At 42.1% G+C, this 21,963-nt stretch overlaps 1 protein-coding gene across 1 annotated transcript in view; it reads right to left on the minus strand.

Annotated features, from left to right (window-relative positions):
• Positions 1-21,963, minus strand: part of LOC144696184 (guanine nucleotide-binding protein subunit alpha-14) — a 174,823-nt gene that overhangs the window by 13,639 nt on the left and 139,221 nt on the right. The window contains exon 3 of the mRNA XM_078567527.1: positions 5,558-5,712. Within this exon, the coding sequence (XP_078423653.1) occupies positions 5,558-5,712 (155 nt within the window). The remainder of the gene's footprint in view (positions 1-5,557; positions 5,713-21,963) is intronic.

Here is a 21,963-nt window from a genome sequence, read left to right on the forward strand (position 1 = left end):
TCTATCTTTCTCTCCACAGATGGTGTTGGACCTGCTGAGCTTTTCCGGCGTTTTCTGTTTTTGCTATAAATTCCTGCCCCACAAGTTATTAAGCCACCATTACAATACAGTCCCAGTTAGGAAAAATCTGTCATTATCATTCAAATACAGAAATGGAAATTCTCTGAAAAATTTAGTAAACATTTAATTCCTCTAACAGTTGCAAACGGTTTCTTAAATTGGCACATGCTGCTTCTTTGTAAAAGCCTTCTTCTGTATGGTACAAAGTTTTGGTCATGTTGTGATAGTCCCATCGTTACATTGCAGTTGTGCCTTGACCCAGATTTATATAACCTGGGACTGACCTTTGGGGTGATTAATAATCATTAACTTGGCAGTTATTTTGCACTGCAGTGAGTTTATGGACCCTGTGTCATTTTATTTGGCATTCCATCCTGGAACTATTTTTCACCCAAGAAACAAAAAAATCTTGCTAATAGATACGTCAGCTTAATTTTAAATATATGTTAAATCTAAACAAATTTAGGCAAAATAAGTTTGCGTCATCCCATGTTACAGCTAAGTACAACAGACAGAATTTGAATAATTTCTATTTCAGGTAAAATTTTGACTCCTGACTACATAAGTAGGATCTCAATTTATACATGACTCCAAAAACCGTTCTGACAAAAAAAATACCGAACTGAAACATTACTTCTCTCTCCACAGATGCTGCCTTACCTGCTGAGTATTTCCAACATTTGACTTATCAAGTTTGAACTCCTATTTCCTTAAACTATTCTCTCAATTTAATTTCAGGTTATATATAGAATTTGAGCAGGAAATAAACCAGAAATGCTAGAGAGAGTGTGAGATAAGAGCAGCAATAAATTAGATAAAAACTGCGATATATATCCATTTATTCATAGAAGGAATAGAACAACTCAATTGTTTGGCATGCTTAATATCTGTAGATGGAAGATATAATAAAGTAATAAGAGCAAGAATAACAATGAGAAAGGCTGCATTTGGAAAGAGACTGTGCTAACCAGAGAACTAAATAAACAACTCAAGAAAGAGGAGTTGTGAGTGGAAGGAAAAATGAGTGAGGGGAAGCGGGGGATGGAGGGGGCGAGGGGAAGCAGGGGATGGAGGGGGCGAGGGGAATGGAGTGGGCGAGGGGAAGCGGGGGATGGAGGGGGCGAGGGGAAGCGGGGGATGGAGGAGGCGAGGGGAAGCGGGGGACGGAGGGGGCGAGGGGAAGCGGGGGATGGAGGGGGCGAGGGGAAGCGGGGGGTGGAGGGGGCGAGGGGATGGAGGGGGCGAGGGGAAGCGGGGGATGGAGGGGGCGAGGGGAAGCGGGGGTTGGAGGGGGCGAGGGGAAGCGGGGGAGAGGGGAAGCGGGGGATGGAGGGGAAGCGGGGGATGGAGGGGGCATGGGGAAGCGGGGGATGGAGGGGGCATGGGGAAGCGGGGGATGGAGGGAGCGAGGAGAAGTGGGGGATGGAGGGAGTGTGGGGTAGTGAGGGATGGAGGGAGTGAGGAGGTGGGGATGGAGTGAGTGAGGGATAGAGGGGGTGAGGAGAAGTGGGGATAGAGGGGGTGAGGAGAAGTGGGGATAGATGGGGCGGAGATGTGGGGGATGGAGGGGGCGAGGAGAAGTGGGGGATGGAGGGGGTGAGGAGAAGTGGGGGATGGAGGGGGCGAGGAGAAGTGGGGGATGGAGGGGGCGAGGAGAAGTGGGGGATGGAGGGGGCGAGGAGAAGTGGGGGATGGAGGGGGCGAGGAGAAGTGGGGGATGGAGGGGGCGAGGAGAAGTGGGGGATGGAGGGAGAGAGGAGAAGTGGGGGATGGAGGGAGAGAGGAGAAGTGGGGGATGGAGGGAGAGAGGAGAAGTGGGGGATGGAGGGAGAGAGGAGAAGTGGGGGATGGAGGCAGAGAAGAGAAGTGCGGGATGGAGGGGGCGAGGGGAAGTGGGGGATGGAGGGAGCGAGGAGAAGTGGGAGATGGAGGGGGTGAGGAGAAGTGGGGGATGGAGGGAATGAGGAGAAGTGGGGGATGAGGGGAGTGAGAATAATGGAGAATTGGTGGAGTGAGGAGAAGAGGAGGAGGGAAAGTGAGGAGACAATGGGAGAGACTAAAAAGAAAGGGAAAAGAAAACGTGAAGAAAAAAGGAGGCAGGAGAGGAAAATAATAAAATGGTCTGTTTCCTGTCTCTGCCCCTTTGAACCTTGAGATCGTCTCCTCTCCTGCCCTCTCTCTTTCGACCTAGATTTGGCCACTCCTCCAATTATCACATCTTTATGTGGCATTTGATCAGATTAAATTGTGGCTGCTTTACCCGAAATAGTCACATATCTTATTTAATTCATTCTTGAGCCTGTTCCACTTCTATAAAAATATTAGGAACAGGAGTAGGCCACTCAGCCTTTTGGACCTGCCCTGCCATTTAGTTTACCTCATGGTTGATCTGTACTTGAATTCCATATCTCTTGATGAAAAAAAACTTATTAAAAAAAATCTCAGTTTTTGAAGCTCAATTATCTAACATCCACAACTTTTTTGAGAGGTTGTTCCTAATTCTCGGCATCATTTATGTGAAAATGTCCTTCTCAATTTTGTTCGCAAATTGCCCTTCTGCAATTTTGACCACCTTGCATTGAGTTTGAATCCAGCTCACATATGTAGTAATCGTGGCACTAATCCCAGAGATGCCGCACTATAGATTCCTTTCAGCATTATTCCTCTAATAACCATTGGCCCAGATTTTCGGGTTTCCGGATCATCGGAGACTGGGCATACAACCCAAGATCCTCAGAAATCCTGAAGTGTTGATCTCCATGGGAATTGCCCAGGAAGTTTGAACATCCGACAGGCAATTCCCCTGCTCCCCAGGTCCCTCCACCAAAGTCTCTGACTCTGATTTAGAGACAGAGGCTTTGAAGAGTTGTTCCAACATACATAACTGAATGGTTACCCAGGAAATGTTAGACAGGGAAATCCTTGTCCAGGTAACTACAGAACTGATCCCCCACTCACTCACACTGACATCCCCTCTCCCTGACACCCCCAACTAACCCCCTGACCACACTCCATGACCCCATGACTAACCCCAACTAACATCCCAACCTGACCTAACCTGACTGCCACCCTATCCATCTCATGCGCCCACACTAACTGGATTCACTAAGGAAAGATCAATCTCAGACTTGTTTGAATCCACTTGGGACTCCAAATAAATGGATTATCATCACAGGCAAGACCATAAATCTCAGGATTCTTGATGGTTTTGTTCCAGTTACATACACATTCACCAACTATACCAAGTCATTTCTAAAGATAACACGACAGAAAAATTATAAGCCGAAACATTACATTCATGAACTATTAATAGGAGAAAATGATGACAAAATGTTAGCATTTTCATGATTAGGAAACAAAGCAAAAAGATTTTAGTTTATATAAAGTGCAACATTTGATGCCAATCTGAAAGTGCATGAATTTAGAACTTGAATTGGAGAGTTTTAAAATCAGCCATACCCTCAAAAGTTGGCAAAATATTAGTTTGTCACATTGAGCCTCTCAGGACAATACTGAAAGGAATAAAAAAAACAGCAAAGCAGTTGGACCAGATGAGATACCAGCGAAAGTACAGACCTCCCTAGGTCAATTTGGGGTCCAGGTCCTGAACAAGCTACTCAATTGTGTTATGCTAAGAGAGAAAATCCCATGGGCATGGAAGCAAAGGGAGGCATTCAAGATTGCAAAAACTAGAGGAATTAAACTCCTACCACATACCTTCAAGAGGGAGTCATGGTTTACACACTGAGAAAAATAGTAAAAAAGCCATGAAGGTCAGTTCACAATCATTTTAGTTTTGAGACAAGGGATGAAGAAATATCAATGAAGCCAATGCAAATTGAAGATCATGTTCATCGATCAAGAGAAAGCTTATAACTAGGTGCCTAGGGACAAGGTCTGGAGATGTGCTACAATTTGTGGAGCCCCCGAGGAGTATGCACGACTGTTACAGGACTTGTACAAGGAGTGCCAGACAAGAGTAAGAAGCAGTGTGGGGGAGAATGAGAGTTTCGAAGCCAAAGTTGGATTAAACCAAAGATTGGCGCTGAGCCCCTTTCCTCTTCCTAATTTTCATAGATGTTCAAATTGAGCAAGTGAGGTGGCAAGTACCATGTCAATGATGTTTGCAGATGACACTAAGCTATGTGGTGGGGATGATGAGAAAATGACTGAGTATCTGGCGAACTGGAGAAAAGCACTGGAAGACAGGGTTATGAAAATCAGTAGGCCAAAGGCCAACCTGTGGACTGTCAGTTTGAGCCTAGGTAAGTCATTAAGAGCAAAGTGTAAAGATTATGGATGAAGGCTTGGAAAAAGTTAGTAGTTTCAATTGCCCGAGGGCAGTAGTGGTAGAAGGTGGAAATATGAAAACGGAAATTAAACAACAGGTTAGCGCTGGTTGGAGGAATTGGAAAAGGTGCAGTGAAGAAGTGCGTGACAGAAAAACATCACTGAAACTGAAAGGACAAATCAACATGATAGTTGTGAGATCAGCCTTGTCATATAGTGCAGAAAATTGGGCAACATCAAGAAGAGAAGAACAACAACTGGATACTAATGAGACACAGATGCTGAGGTGGATATGTAGAGTAACAAGAAAGGACAAAATCAGGAACCCAGCACATCAGGGTGTCAGTGAAGATTGTGAGAGCATCAAAGAAAGTAGCCGAGAAGAGATTGAAATGGTATGGTCATCTTATGCAGACAGAGAGGGAGGAAATGTAATGAGGCAAGTGATGGAGATGGGTCTGCCAGGAGGAAGGAGAAGAGTTAGGCCTAAGAACAATTAGAAAGATGTGGTCGTGAGAGACTTAAACAGAGTGGGATCGGAAGAGGAATGGGTGACTGACTGGAGAAAATGGAGAAAGGTTTCAGCAATGTGGCGAAACCAAGTAAAATGGAATAAGGCAGGACAATGATGTGATGACGGAAGGCAACGACAGATGATGATGATGGAAGGAGATTGAACATATCAGACCCATGTCACCACCTATTATTTATATTACATCCATGCTACAGGAATTTCAAGGAATGTTTTTCTGCATTTGTGCCAGGAATCATCACATAGCATACGATTTTTTATTCCCCCATGTCTGTTTTAGACTGGTGGTGCAGGGTACATTACAGAGAAGAATTTAAGGGGAAGCTGTGTTAAAATAAAAACTTCATAATCCTTTATATAAAAACACCCTTGGAAATGTGCAAGATTGAAGTAATCTTTCAATTTTCTTGGTAAATTTTAGCTTCTTGAATAGAGTTGAGAGGATATAATACCCACACAAGATTGTCTTTGGAGTTCAGGAATGCAGGAAAAATGAAAAGAATGCACTTCTTAATATACATAAGCCCCAATCCCCAAAAGCCCGAACATAAAAAAAATCTTCTTCGGCTTTTTGCTACTTTCTCAACCCTTTGCTAAATGTTAACTGAGGGATGAAAGATAGGGGAGTGTATGAATCTTAAGGGTGATAGTTTAGAACGTAAATTTCATACTTACTATTTGGCAGAATCAGAGAGCTGATATTCTCGACGTCTGTCATAGCACTCCTGGATCCCAGGATCATTCCATAATTTCTTAATTGCTTCAACATACGTTTTGTCAAACGCGATGACTTTATCCACCTCTACTTCTCTGACCATATTTGCATTTTCCTATTTAAAATAATTTAGCATATTTAAGAATCTTGTCATATCTATATTGAAATCATAAATTGAAAAGAAGGAAACATCTAATTATACATCTTATACAAGTGCCTTAATGGAAACCTATCCGGTAAGCATAAATTCTGTTTGTCTGATCATTGCTTTTAAAGGAACACAGTAGAAAATGTGGTAAGAGTCATGGTTGAGCATGTTTCTTTTAAACAACTATTACCACTACTGGAATAGCTTATCAATACATAATTAGTATGACAATATATTAATTTAGATCAGATGAAGGTCTGGCCAAGAACATTTTATATTTTAATTCATTTCATATGAAGGATTCCAGCAGTCTTAAACACTCTAATTTTGAAAGATTTCCTATAATATTGCTGAAAAGAGACAAATGTTGCCAGAGCTCTCTTTTCAGCAATATTCATTTTCTACCATGTTACTTTGTGACGCAATGTTCTCCAAGATGTGAGGCATGTTGTGTATGAAGAAAATAGCAAAAATATTACAGGTCTGTTTTTCATGGTGATCTTTCCATTAGATTTTGGCAAAGTGATCCTCCAAATTCTCTTCAAAACCTCACGACTATGGTCTTCTCAGCTCAAGCTTAGACCCCACTGCATTCTCCAAGCTAACTGCTGGTTTTCACTATGAAGGTTTCTGTAGATTTCTTCCTCTAGCTAGGGAAATCTTCCAGCTGTTTTTTCCCCTCGCAAAACCCAAACTGAGCTCGAGTCCCACCCACATTCTACGCCGTGGATAATAAAGTTAATATTTTCTTTCTCTGCTTAAAGTGCAGGCCTGGCTAACAATCGTCTCCTCTTGGCCCAATCCAATGAGATGCAGTCTACAACAAAACGGAATGCCTGCTTTCTAACCAAATGTCCAGAAAATTTAAACAAAAGAATTACCCAAGGGCCCATCCCTATGACAATGTGGCATGCTTTGGATCTCCTAAAACCGAAAATGTAAATGAATTATTTTTACCTTCAACACAACTCTCTGATTTAGTCACCCATATTAATAAAACTCTATTAGAAATAAAAATTGTGAGCCCCTCTCCCAGAATTGTTGTCCCTGTTAAAGAATTCTCTTGCTTACAATCGGTTTTCAATGTCTTTTCACCTGAGGAATACATGAACAATTTAAATGTTTTATTGAAATGAGGGTAGACCTCCTGGCTCCAGTACAAGCCCAGAGTTGTGTCATCCATTGTTCACACCTCTACCTCTGATCTTATAAGATAAGCACAGATTACCTTTTAACTGTAATTAACGCAAAGCTTTTTAAATTTGCATTTACTCCAGGATTGTTCATCAGTTTCTCAATCAGATATTCCCATTTATCTCACATTTAAAACGTTAATTCCTAAAACTAGTAGTTATATTCTTAAAACATATGAATTATGAACTAGATATTCACAACACAATAGATAATAAAACTAAAAAAAATCATTCTGGATATCAGCAGTTCAGGGGCTGGATTTTACAGGTTGCCGGCATGTGGGAATGCAGGCATGCGGACCTGTAAAATAGGACACCGTGCCATCAACTGCATGTTCAGCTCCTGCCCACCCACCCCACCATGATTTTATGAGTGATGGGACTGGCTGATAAAGGGGGTGGGCATGTTAGACAAGGCAGGGGGAGGGTGGACGCGGGGAGGGAAAAGAGATAGACACCAGGGGCTCGGACAGGAGCCAATCCCTACCTCCTCCAATTTCACTGGCCAGTAGCCCTCAGGGTCAAACCTGCCAGGCTGCGTGTTGGGCGCAGGCCTCTCCCACTACCTGTTAAACTGGAACAGTGACGAGATGAGGCCCAGAGTTTATAAAGGGTTATAGAGAAGTTAGGTAAATGGGCAAAAATTAGGCAAATGGCAAATGTGGGAAAATGTGAGGTTATCCACTTTGGTCAGAAGCATAGAAAAATTTAATATTATTTAAATGGAGAGACACTGCAGAATGCTATGGTGCAGAGGAATTTGGGTGCTCTTGTAAATGAATTGTGGGAAGTTAGCGGAATAATATTTCGGCACAGACTAGAAGGGCCGAATGTCCTGTTTTCTGCGCTGTAGTGTTCTATGGTTCTAGGTACAGTAAGTAATTAGGAAGACTAATGGGTTGGAGTTTATTGCAAGACGGATGGAGCATAAAAGTAGGGAAGTCTTACTACAATACAGGGCATTGAGTGGGACCACGCCTAGAGTACTGTGTACTGAGCTTTCGTCTCCTTATTTAGGAGAGAATATGCTTGTGTTTCAGATAAAGTGAGGGCAGCCAGGAATGTGAAGTTAAGGCCACATCAGATCAGCCATGATCCTATTGCCAGTGGAACAGGATCAAGGGACCAAAGGGCCTGCTCCTGTTCCTCCTCAGGTACAGACTAAATACATTGTCACTAGAGGCAAAGAAAGAGCATCCAAAGTTAGAGCTCCTTGAATAACTGAAGACATGGAGAATAAAATGAAACAGAAAAAAGAAGCCTGTGATAAATGCCAGACTCATCATTCAACAGAGAACCAAGCTAAATATGATAATTACAGGGGAGAGTGAAAAAGGAAGTAAGGAGGGCAATGGGAGTGAGTGAAAATAAATTAGCAGGGGTGAATTTTTACAGGTCCCTGCCAGCGGGGGTTTTCCCCCAGCCCTCCCCCTAACTGTCCACAATTTTATGAGGAGCGGACAAGGCCCTGGGCAGCCCATCCATCTGCCCTCTTTCCAGTTGAGGCTTTAAGTGGCCAATAACTAGACCAATAAGAGTCCACCCCCACCACCAAGTGCTCCCTCCTCCCCTGGCCTCTCAATCAAGACTCCCAACTCTCTCTCTCCCAGCCCACTCCATCCAACCCCCATGGCCTCCCCTCCCATCCCTTCTGCAACAGCCTCCACATTTACCTCTATCCTGGCTCCAGCACTTAGCCTGTAGTCTCATCAGTGGCCCGACCCCCTATTAAATTCTGCCCCACGTGACCTAATGGTCCGTAACTAGAGGACACAGATTTAAGAAATTGGCAAATGAACCACAGGGCAGATGGAGAGTTTTTTTTTTAAACGTAGCAAGATGTTATGATCTGGAATTAACTGCCTGAAGTGGCAGTGAAGCAAACTGAATAATGACTTTCAAAAGGTGAAAACATACAAGGTTATGGGGAACAGGCAGGGGACTGGGACTAATCAGACAGCTCTGTCTCTTTCGGACAGCTGGCACAGGCATGATGGGCCGAATTGCCACCTTCTGTGCTTTATCATTCTAAGGTTCACTAGGCTGATTCCTCAGATGAAGATGTTGTCTTTTGAGAAAAGGTTGAGCAGGTTAAGTCATGTTCACTGGAGTTTAGAGGAATGAGAGGTGAACTTATTGAAACATAAGATTCGGAAGGGCTTGACAGGTTAGATGCTGAGAGGGTATTCCTCCTCGTGGGGGAATCTAGAACAAGGGGGCACAGTTTAGAAGTAAGGGATATCCCATTTAGGATGGAAATAAGGAGGAATTTCTTATCTCAGGGGGTCATTAGTCTTTGGAATTCTCTTGCACAGAAAGCAGTAGAGGCTGGGTTATTGAATACAGTCAAGGCTGAAGTAGACACATTTTTGATCAACAAGTAAGTTGTGAGTAATGGAGGGCTGCAGGAAAGCGGAGTTAAAACCACAATCAGATCAGCAATTACCTCATTGGACGTTGGAGCAGACTCAAAAGGCTGAATGACCTACTCCTGGCTCTTATTTCTTATGTTATGTTCTTTCCTTCTTTAAGATACTCGTTAAAACTTGCATCCTTGACCAAACTTTTGGTTATCTGCTCCAATATATCTTTTTTATGGAGCTCGGTGTCATATCTTGTTTTGTAATGCTCCGGTGAAGCACCATGGGACATTTTATTACATTAAAACTGCAAGTCGTTGTTGCAGTGGGACAGTTTAAAAAGTCATGTAACATGCATACTTCACTTCAGTATTAATTTATACTATTTAATATTTACACATCACATTGCACAAGATCTGAGAATCAAAATAAGAGTTTGAATCACAGCTATATGGTTGCAGGCTATGCAGTTATGAAACATTTTCTCTCAATGATGCTACTTGTTTTATAATGCTCAACAAGATAATCTGTGCTAATACTGATACACTGGATTTGACAGAGTAAATTATTAACTATTTTCACTGTTTTCACTGGTTGATGGGCCAGTAACCAGAGGACACAGATTTAAAGTAATTAACAAAAGAACCAGAGGTAACAAGAATTTTTTTTTATTGTGGTGATCTGGAATGCACTGCATGAAAAGCTGTTGGAAACAGATTTGGTAATAATGATCTAATTCCATTTTGAAAATTTATTGCAAAAAGCAACACATTTAGGGCTATGCGGAGTAAGCACAATGGGCCAAACGCACGAAGAGTGTGGTGGAGGCAGACTCAACCAAGGCATTCAAAAGGGAATTTGACTGTTTCTGAAAAGGAAGAACGTGCAGGGTTACAGGGGAGAAGGCGGGGCAATGGCAATAAGGGAATTGCTCATTCGGAGAGCTGGTGCAAACATGACGGGCCGAATGGTCACCTTCTGCACTCTAACAATTCTGTGATTCTGAAATGGCTTCCTACTGTGCTGTACAATTCTATGTCTGAGTATTTTTATTATCAGCTTTCCCATTCGAACTACAGCAGGAGGAGGGTGATACGAGATGTATATTTACTCTTTATTTAACCTTTGTTTTCCACATGTCTGCAAGCTCAGAAATAAGCTCAACATGAATTAGATCCAGTAAATTAAGAATTGGCTTACTCTTTGCTGCCTAATTACAAAGGCTGAGCTCAGCACAATCCCTCTGAAATCTTTCTTTATAAGAAACCTGAAACATGCATCCTGAATCATTTTTCATTGTAGCACTACCTAAAAAGCCTATTAAAAGACCTTTAAAAGTACACGGGTTGATCATTTTGCATCATTAAAATACCATTGTTGCGACTGAAATAAAGGTCAGGTCAAGACGCGTGAGCTATTTAAAATGTGAAATCATCAAGGTGAAACATTGAGAACAACAACGCTACCTCTATAAACAATGGGGAACTTTACCAGAACAAAAAGGACTGATACAGGAGAAATAATCAAATAAGGACAAAGACATTTTATTAAAATATTGTGGCATCAATTGAAATTAATTGACATGGTGAAGGAGAGGGGAGAGGAGATAACTAGATCACATACAAAATCGATCACGGGATACATGGCATTTTGGACACATGGCTGTAGACACAGTAACCCTGAGAAGCATACAGGTACAGGAGCTCAAGCAAAGGAAAACTGACACTGGGTGACCATAAGGGTGGTGTCAGAGGAGGTGAAGCTCTTTGGAGCATCTCCAGCTCCTTTTTCGTAATTGCATGTTCATGCACCTAAATAGGGTTTCAATCCTGAGGAAATTCACCTTCACATGTGTCTTGGGCAACATGGAGGTAGATTCAATTGATCCCCGCAAAAGAGAGGTAAGCCACAGGAGAACTACTCCCGTTAGAAATTTGTAATGAGTAAGTTCAAGACAGCAAACCAATGACAAATACACAAGAGCAAACTACCTTCCTCCTGAAGGGATAAGAAGAGTATGCAAGAACAGGAGCATTATTTAAATTCAAGGCTTCAATCAATCCAATATAAAATGGGAAATAACCAAGTGGCTTAGAATCAGAATTGACCAATGACTGCTTCCATTATTCTGCATAAGAGAACTGAGGAGCATATGTCTTACTTAAATATTTTTTGAATAAAACTAAAACAATAATGAGACTCCACACTTCTAAGTTAATTTTCAATGCCAGAGTGGTTGGTTGCCAGTAATTAAGATTTATTACATCACTAAAATGCAGTTATGCATGAACGAACAAGCTCTAACTTATTTGGCATGCTTAGTGGTTATCACGTGAGTACCACAAATTCGCATCCTTCCAAAAATAACTGAATGCTGAGTCTCTCTGGAGTAGAACTTTTGGGGAGCAGCGTAACATGGACTGCAACTTTCTTTTTCCCACATTTAACTGTCCATGTGCAGTTGTCAGAAACTGCTGTCTGATTTACATTTTATCAGTAAGCACTAATAGCCTCACCATTATTTTTTACTTGAATTCCAGGCCATTGGGTACTTGGAACTTCCAAAAGACACTTGATAAAAGTACCACATAAAAGAATATTTATTAAGCCTAAAGTGTATGCGTTCAAGGCAGTACTTCGGTATGGATTAAAAAAAACTGACTGAAGGCTAGAAAACAATAGGTTGAGGCATACAGGGGTGATACCAGAGCTCAGAGTTGGGACCGCTAGTGTTTCTAATTTACATCACTGCTTTGGATTTGGAAACCCAATCTATGCTGGCTAAATTTGCAGATGATACCAGGCTAGAAGCAACACTGGAATTAATAGAGGTTACTCATAAAGCTGAAGAAACGTGAATGGGTCAATCAGTGGCAGATGGAATTAAATGCAGACAGGTGGAAAGAAAAAATGGGCAATATGCATACTTCATGAATAGTGAAGAGTAAAGTTAGGATAAAATTGAAAGAGACCGAGGAGTCATGATGGACTCAATGCTCAGCAATTCAACCTGCGCAGAACAGCAATTAATAAAGTGAACAGAATGTTAAAATATATAGATAAAACAATAAAGTGTAAGGTACGGGAATCGTGATCAAATCGTACACAGTGTTCTAGTCTACTGCATCCAGCCCTGGTCACAGAAACAAGAAGGACACTTGGAAGCCCTTGTGAATGGCAAGTTGTCTAAAGTGGTGTTCCACTGGGCTCGGTGTTGGGACCCTTGCTGTTTGTGTTATATATTAACAATTTGGACGTGAACGTGGGGGACACGATTGGGAAATTTGCAGATTACACAAAGATTGCCCGAGTAGTGGATAGTGTAGAGGATAGCCATAATCTCCAAAACGATATAGATGGGTTGGTGGAGTGGGCGGTAAAGTGGGAGAAGTGTGAGGTCATACATTTAGGGAGGTCAAACAGTTACAGGGATTACACAATAAATGGGAATATACTAAGTGAGAGATCTTGGCGTACAAGTACACAGGTCCCTGAAGGCAGCAGTTCAAGTAGACAAGGTTGTAAAGAAGGTATATGGAATGCTCTCCTTCACTGGCAGAGGTATAGAATATAAAAGTAAGGATATAATGTTGGAATTGTATAAAACACTGGTGAGGCCACAACTGGAGTATTGTGCGCAGTTCTGGTCACCACATTACAGGAAGGACGTAATATCTCTGGAGAGAGTGCAGAGGAGGTTTACAACAATGTTGCCAGGGTTAGAAAAGTGTAGCTACGAGGAGAGATTAAGATAGGTTGGGGTTATTTTCCTTAGAACAAAGAAGGCTGAGAGATGACTTGATTGAGGTGTACAAAATTATGAGGGGAATAGATAGAGTGGACAGGATAAAATTGTTTCCCTTGATGGAGGATTCTGGAACCAGGGGACAAAGATTCAAGATAAGTGGCAGAAGGTGTAGGGGGGGACACGAAGAAGAACTTTTTTACGCAGAGGGTAGTGAGTGTCTGGAATTCGCTGCCCAAGTTGGTGGTAGAGGCAGAAACTCTAAACTCTTTTAAAAAGTACCTGGGCCTGCACCTAAAGTGCTGTAAGCTGCAGGGCTATGGGCCGGGTGCAGGAAGGTGGAATTCGAAAGGGCACTGGGTGTCCGCGGGCTGGCAAGGACAAGATGGGCCGAATGGCATCCTTCTGTGCTGTAACTTTTCTATGGTTCTAAAACATTGGAGGCAGTGCAGAGAAGAGCCTCATAAGACTGAATTAGGTAAAAAGACTGGAGAAACTTGGGCTTTCCTGCTTGGAAACACCACATCCAAGTTGTTTTCACAGAATAAATGATATGGAAAAGGTTAATCTGTAATACTACTTTAAATTAAACAGTAGGAGTCGGGCAAGGTGACAGCTTCAAACTAGTGTGAGATAATTGGAATGGCATTGTAGGTAGAATACTGGAAACAAAAAAAACTCTGTAATCATTTGTCAAACAATTGGATGCAGCAATGAAAGAAAATGTAGGATTGCTCAGATTGGACGAAGGAAGATGAGCCAAATATTCCCTTATTCTTGATCATGGCAGGGGTCATCAACAGTGCTATCAGGCAGCACTTGCTTAGCAATAACCTGCTCGTTGATCCTCAGTTTGGGTTCTGCCAGGGCCACTCAGCTCCTTACCTAAAGACAGCCTTAGTCAAACATGGACAAAAGAACTGAACTCCAGAGGTAAGGTGAGAGTGACTGCCCTTGACATCAAGCCAGCATTTAACCAAGTGTGGCATCAATGAGCCCTAGCAAAACTGGAGTCAATGGGAATCAGAGGGAAAACTCTCCACTGGTTGGAGTCATACCTAGCACAAAGGAAGGTGGTTGTGGATGTTGGAGACCAATCATCTCAGTTCCAGGACATCACTGCAGGAGTTCCTCAGGGTAGTGTCCTAGGCCCATCCATTTTCAGCTGCTTCATCAATCCTTCCATCATAAGGTCAGAAGTGGAGATCTTCGCTGATGATTGCACAATGTTCAGCACCATTCGCGACTCCTCAGATACTGAGCAGTCCATGTCCAAATGCAACAAGACCTGGACAACATCCAGGCTTAGGCTGACAAGTGGCAAGTAACACTTCTGCCAAGCAATGACCATCTCCAACAAGAGATAAATGAATCATCGCCCCTTGACATTCAATGGCATTACCATCGCTGAATCCCCCATTATCAACGCCCTGGGGGTTACCATTGACCAGAAACTGAACTGGACTAGCCATATAAATACTGTGGCTACAACAGCAGGTCACAGGCTAGGAATCCTGCGATGAGTAACTCGCCTCCTGACTCCTCAAAGCCTGTCCACCATCTACATGGCACAAGTCAGGAGTGCAATGAAATACTCTCCACTTGCCTGGATAAGTGCAGCTTGAACAACGCTCAAGAAGCTTGACATCATCCAGGACAGGGCAGCCTGCTTGATTGGCACCCCTTCCACAAACATTCACTCCCTCCACCACCAACAAACAGTGGCAGTAGTGTACACCATCAACAAGATGCAGCTGCAGTAACTTACCAAGGCTCCTTAGGCTGTACCTTCCAAACACTTGACCTCTACCATCTAGAAGGGCAAGGGTAGCAGATAGATGGGAACACCACCACCTGGAAGTTCCCCTCCAAGTCACTCACCATCCTGACTTGGAAATACATTGCCATTCCACCATGTCTCTGGGTCAAAATCCTGGAACACCTTCCCTAACAGCACCGTGCGTGTACCTTCACCACATGGGCTGCAGCGGTTCAAGAAGGCAGCTCACCACCACTGGCTCTGTCAGGCAAGCAGTCTGATAAATTACCAACAGTGGAGGCGTTGGGAGGGGTGGTGGTGGGGCAGAGCTAGAATTTGTCAATGTACATGTGAAAACGAATGCTGTGTTTTGGATAATGTGACCAAGTGGTAATATTCAGACAAGAAATTGCAGGGGACGAAGGATATATCCTTGGTGATGCAAGAGTTAATGAAGAGGGAATGGGAAGAAAAAGCTATTGCAGGTGATGTTCTGGCTACCATTTTTGAATCACTTTTAGCTTCTTCTCATATTTGTCTAAATTACTGAAATACGTAGAGTCATTGAGTCATAGTGGTCTACAGCACGGAAAAAGGCCCTTCGGCCCATCGAGTCTGCACCAGTCAAACAAGTACCTAAATATTCTAATGCCATTTTCCAGCACTAGGCCCATAGACTTGTATGCTATGGCATCGCAAGTGCACATCCAAATACTTCTTAAATGTTATGAGGGTTTCTGTCTCTACCACCCTTTCAGGCAGTGAGTTCCAGATTCCCACCACCGTCTGGGTGAAAAAATTCTTCTTCACATCCCCTCTAAACCTCCTGCCCCTTACCTTAAATCCATGCCCCCTGGTTATTGATCCCTCCACCGAGGGGAAAAATTCCTGTCTACCCTATCTATGCCCCTCATAATTTTACCTCAATACACCTCAATCATGTCCCCCCTCAATCTCCTCTGCTCCAGGGAAAATAACCCCTGTCCACCCAATCTCTCCTCACAACTAAAACTCTTCAGCCCAGTCAACATCCTGGCAAATTTCCTCTGCGCTCTCTCTAGTGCAATCACATCCTTCCTATAATGTGGATTCAAGAACTGCACGCAATACTCTAGCTGTGGCCTAACCAGCGTTTTATACAGTTCCAGCATAACCTCCATGCTCTAATATTCTATGCCTCGGCTAATAAAGGCAAGTATCCCATATGCCTTCTTAACCACCTTATCTACCTGTCCCACTACCTTGAGGGGCCGGTGGACATGCACACCAAGGTCCCTCTGATCCTCGGTATTTCCCAGGGTCTTGCCATTCACCGTGTATCCCCGTGCCTTGTTTGTCCTGCCCAAGTGCATTACCTCACACTTATCCGGATTAAATTCCATTTGCCACTGATCAGCCCGTCTATATCCTCTTGCAATCTCAGGCTATCCTCCTCACTCTTTGCCACCCCACCAATTTTCGTGTCATCCGCGAACTTACTGATCAGCCCTCCTACATTCAAGTCTAAATCGTTTATATATACCACAAACAGCAAGGTATCCAACACCGATCCCTGTGGAACCCCACTGGGCACAGGCATCCAGTCACAAAAACACCCCTCAACCATCACCCTCTGCTTACTGCCACTCAGCCAATTCTGGATCCAATTTGGCAAATTGCCTTGGATCCCATGGGCTCTTACCTTCATTATCAGTCTCCCATGCAGGACCTTATCAAAAGCCTTGCTGAAGTCCAATTAGACTATGTCAAATGCATTGCCCTCATCTACTCATCTGGTCACCTCTTTGAAAAATTCAATCAAATTGGTCAGACATGACCTCCCCTTAACAAAACCATGCTGACTGTCCTTGATTAATCCCTGCCCCTCCAGGTGTAGATTAATTCTGTCCCTCAGAATTGCTTCCAATAGTTTCCCCACCACTGAGGTAAGACTGCGTGGCCTGTAGTTCCCTGGTTTATCCATTCCTCCCTTCTTGAATAAACGTACCACATTGGCTGTCCTCCAGTCCTCTGGCACCTCTCCTGTGGCCAGAGATATTGAAAATTATTGCCAGCGCCCCTGCTATCTCCTCCCTTGCCTCACTCAACAGCCTGGGATATATTTCATCCGGGCCTGGAGATTTATCTACTTTTAAGCCTGCCAGGCCACTTAGAACCACCTCCCTTTCTATGCTAATTTCTTTAAATATATCACAGTCCTTCTGCCTGATTTCCATTCCCACATCATCCCTCTCACTTGTGAACACCGACACAAAGTATTCATTTAGAACCCTACCTACGTCTTCCGGCTCCACACACAAATTACCACTATGGTCCTTAATGGGCCCTACTCTTTCCCTAGTTATCCTCTTACTCTTAATGTACTTGTAAAATACCTTTGGATTTTCCTCTATTTTACCTGCCAATGTTTTTTCATGCCCCCTTTTTGCTCTCCTAATTTCCTCTTTAAATTTCTCCCTACACATTCTATACTCCTCTAGGGCTTCCGCAGTTTTGAGCCTTCGGTATCTGCCATAAGCCTCCCTTTTTCTCTTTATCCAATCCTGTATAATCCCTTGACATCCAGGGCTCCCTGGATTTGTTGGTCCCACCCTTTGCCTTTACTGGAATATGTTGGCCCTGTACTCTCCCTATTTCCTTCTTGAATGAGTCCCACTGCTCAGATGCAGATTTACCTAAAAGTAGCTGCTCCCAGTCCACTCTGGCCAAATCATATCTGATCTTATTAAAATCAGCCTTCCGCCAATTTAGAACTCTGATTTCTGGTCCATCCTTGTCCTTTTCCATAAGAGCCTTGAATCTAATGGAGTTATGATCACTATCTGAAAAATGTTTCCCCACTGATACCTCTACCACTTGCCCGGCTTCATTCCCTAAAATTAAGTCCAGAACCTCTCTTGTAGGAACTTCTACATACTGGCTTAAAAAGCTCTCCTGGATGCATTTTAAGAATTCCGTTCCCTCTAAACCTATCACACTATGACTAACCCAGTTAATGCTGGGGAAGTTGAAATTCCCCAACATATCTGCTCTTCTATTTCCCTCTGACTGTTTGGGGGCCTATAGTACACTCCCAGCAATGTGATTGCTCTTTTTTGTTTTTTAGTTCTACCCATATGGCTTCATTTGAGGAGCCTGCTAAGATGTCACCCCTCCTTACTGCTGTAATTGATTCCCTGATCAATATTGCGATACCCCCTCCTCTTTTATCTTCTTCCCTATCTCGCCTGAAAACCCTATCGGATGTGGGCATCACTGGCTAGGCCAGCATTTATTGCCCATCCTTAATTGCCCATCCTTAATTGCCCATCCTTAATTGCCCTTGAGAAGGTGATGGTGAGCTGCCTTCTTGAACCACTGCAGTCCTCGTGATGTAGGTACACCCACAGTGCTGTTGTAGCCTGGCTCTAGATTAGCAATCAGTGAGGCCATGCCACTGTCACCCAACTCCTAAGAACATTTTTAAATGCTTCACAAACTTAACTGAATTGCCCAAGCAAAAATAATCATTCTGTGGCTTTTATTTCACTTAATTTCCAACTGTTCGCCATCAGTGTCACCATAACAGCTTGAATTTCACTCTTGGGGGTTAATTATTTCATCATTACAAGTCACTCGTTTAATGAGTCATTCATTCTATATATAGCATATGGCTATGACAAGGTGCCAAATAAAATAGCCTTTCGTCAACTATTTTATAATGAATGGAATATATCTCCACATGCCAAAGACCTTATTCATTCATCTGTACATAGTGTTTTTGGAAAAAAGAATCCACTTATTACCTGCAAGGAATAACAGCCTATTAAGAGTTACAAACCAGGTGAGCCAACACAATACCATAGAACCACAGAAATGTGAGCAAAAAAAAATCAGTCTATTGCATCGATGACAGCTCTTTACTAGCATTATCCAGAACGAATCCAGTTTTTGAGTTCTTTCCCCATAGCCACATATAATCCCTCCTTCAGTATGTGTCCAATTGTCCTTTAAATGATGCAATAGTCTCTCCTTCAACCACTCCCTATGGCACTGCATTCCATGTTGTAACACTGTTGTGAAGTAAGTTTTCCTAATCTTACTCCCCTAATGTAGCTTTCATCTGTCACTGTAATTCAGTCAAAGCAGCAACCAGAATTATTTCCAATTGCTTTAATAAGTAACATGATACAGTCGTCATTTAGCATCCACTGCAATGCTTCTAACAGAATTCACAGACAACTCAAACTTCACATTGACAGTAAGATCAGTTCAGTGATGAGAATATATAACTTTTTCAGCATTGATTACTGAAGTTTATTTCAAGGTTTAGGTTTCACTAGATGATTCCAGGTTCAGATTTCATTTTTCCTCCTTGGATATAGGGGAGCATCTCACTGACCACCTGGAACATCAGACGCATAATGTGCACCCACTAAATTACCAAGATCATCAAATTGCTCGTATAGTTAGTCCACGTTGGAAAAAAATGCCTTTGACCTGCAAACTATAAAAATTAGTGACAAATGAAAGAATGTGAATGTCATACATTAACCCCACTAAGGAACTATTACCAGTGCACAGAACAATTTATGTTTATATAGCACCTTTAATATAATGAAACATCCCAAGGCACTTCACAGGAGCATTATAAAACAAAGTGTTACACCAAGCCACATATGCGCAGATTTAAGCATGTTTCTGCATTATGTAAGGGACATAAACTTATCATATACATTAGATGAGGAACACAATTTAAGCACTCATTTGCATTTCTTGCTCTCCATAACAAATGCAAAATTCCTAACAGGAAGCGATGCTATTGCTGGAACAAGACCCCAATTAGTGTCTCAACAGCACACTGGACAGAATGACGTCATACAAGCTGCCATTCGCTACTGTATTCAATAGCAGATCAGATGTTGTAAAGTGAATAATGTATTCATTTATTTAAAATATTGTATGTGATAAAAAAATCTTGTATTTCGGGGTTACTGTTGAGATTTATTTTTAAATTACTTTCATTGAAAGACCATGCAGAGGAAACCAAAAATAAAATTCAGGATGAGCTCCTTTCAAATTTTTTGAAAAAAACCACCAGGGGGCACTCGAAATTAAAGTCACATTTGTAGTTGCAGACAGAATACCAGTCCTAACACTAGGAAATCAGCACACTTTTTGCAAAGCAGTTACTCAGATAATTGGCACTACTGCATACTTACAGTACCCACTCTAAGCAAAAAGTGAAAGGAAGTGAGCCAGAGAACATTGGAATGTACATAAATCTCTTGCACTGCTCAAACTACTTTCATGACCAAGTATATGAAATGTATTCAAAACTAGTTCTAAGGGTGAAAGCAAAAATGTTAACTTATTCTCTCTTTTCAGCTGATTGACCAAATGTGTATTTACAAAGTGTGTTTCCCTTTATCTCTTCAAATCTATTGTGTCACCTTCCTGCAGACATTTATTTTTCTAAGGCAATCCACAAGGCTTCAAAATCTCAACAATTCCACAATTTGTTGGATTTTCACAAATAGCATCCACACCTAAGCGTTCCATACACAAATTCCTAAATAGGAGCCTTTAAAGCTTACTATGAAGTTATTTTATAACATTTTGCCCTTTGAATTGCAAGTTGTGTATATCACTCTCAAGGTATAACTGACCTGATACTAGCAGCTGGTAGCATATAGGTTAGCGAAGCCACAAGTGACAGTTTTCTTTTCTATATTTCAAACTCTCTGCTGATGTGACCGAGAAGTAGAATTTCCTCTGTAAGGAACCACTCCAAAGGTAATGATCTCTGAATTGTTACATGAGCCAGGCACAAATGGCTATAGGGTCAAGCGGATTAGAGAATTAAACCTGTGGTTCAAAGTGTGATGTGGAAGAAAGGGTTTAAATTCATAGGACACAGGCACCAGTACTCAGGAAGGTTGGTTGGTTGGGATGCTTCCTGGTGAATCATATAACTGGGGCCATGAACAGGACTTTAAACCAAAAGGGGAGGGATATAAAGGTCATGTGGAGGGAGATTTAGAAACCTAGGGTAAAGCCAAATGGAATGGAATAGGGAGGGATAGAATGTTCTTACAAAGAATAGTGGTTAAAAAATAAATTAAAGGCTCTTTATTGGAATGCACAAAGCATTTGTAACAAGACAGACAAACAAGCTGCACAAATAAAGATCAATGGGTTTGATGTAATCACCATTACAGCGGCATCTTTGCAAGGTGACCAAGGGAAATAAACATACCAGGGTACACAACGTTTCATAAAGGCAGACAGAATGGAAAAGGAGTAGCAACCCTTGTGAGAAAAGATGAGAAAAGGGCAGTAATCAGAAAGGATCTTGGCTCAGAAGATCAGGAAGTAAAATTGGTACGAGAGAAGTTTAGGAATAACAAGGGTCAGAAATTGCCTTTCGGAATATTTTATAACCCCCCTAACAGCAGTTATGCTATTGGACTGAGCATTAAGCAAAAAATCATGGATCTTGTAACAAAGGCAATGTAATAATCATGGGGGATTTTAATCTTCAAATAGACTGGAAAACATTAAATTGGCAAAGGTAGCCTGGAAGATGAGCTTGCAGAATATTTTCATGGCAGCTTCCTAGAAAAACACATTGTGGAACCAAATAAAGCCAAAGTTATTTTAGACCTAGTGTCATGAGGCAGGATTAGTTAGTAACCTCACAGTAAACATCCTCTAGGAAAAAGCGATCATAATACAATTCAAATTCAGATTATGTTTGAGAACAACATGCTGCAGTGCAAAACAAGTATTTTAAACTTCAATAAAGCCAATTACATCGGTATGAGGGGAGAACTGGGAAGGTTGATTTAGTAAATAGGCTAAGAAGGTACAGCAGGAAATAAACACTGAGAAACATTTAGAGAAATGGTTCAAAATGTTAAACAAAAATACATTCCATTAAAAAACCTGAGGAAGAGCCACCTGTGGCCTATTAAGGAAGCTAAAGATAGTATTACATTAAAAGTAGGTGCTTATGGTATTGGGGGTAATGTATTAGCACAGATTGAGGATTGGTTAACACAGAAGACAGAGTCGGGATTAATGGGTCATTTTCAGGTTGGAAAGACCATAACTAGTGGAGTGCCACAAGGATCAGTTCTAAGGCCTCAATCATTTACTATCTATATTGATGACTTGGAG

This window comes from Cetorhinus maximus, chromosome 2 (genome assembly GCF_964194155.1).
Source record: "Cetorhinus maximus chromosome 2, sCetMax3.hap1.1, whole genome shotgun sequence".
NCBI lineage: Eukaryota > Metazoa > Chordata > Chondrichthyes > Lamniformes > Cetorhinidae > Cetorhinus > Cetorhinus maximus.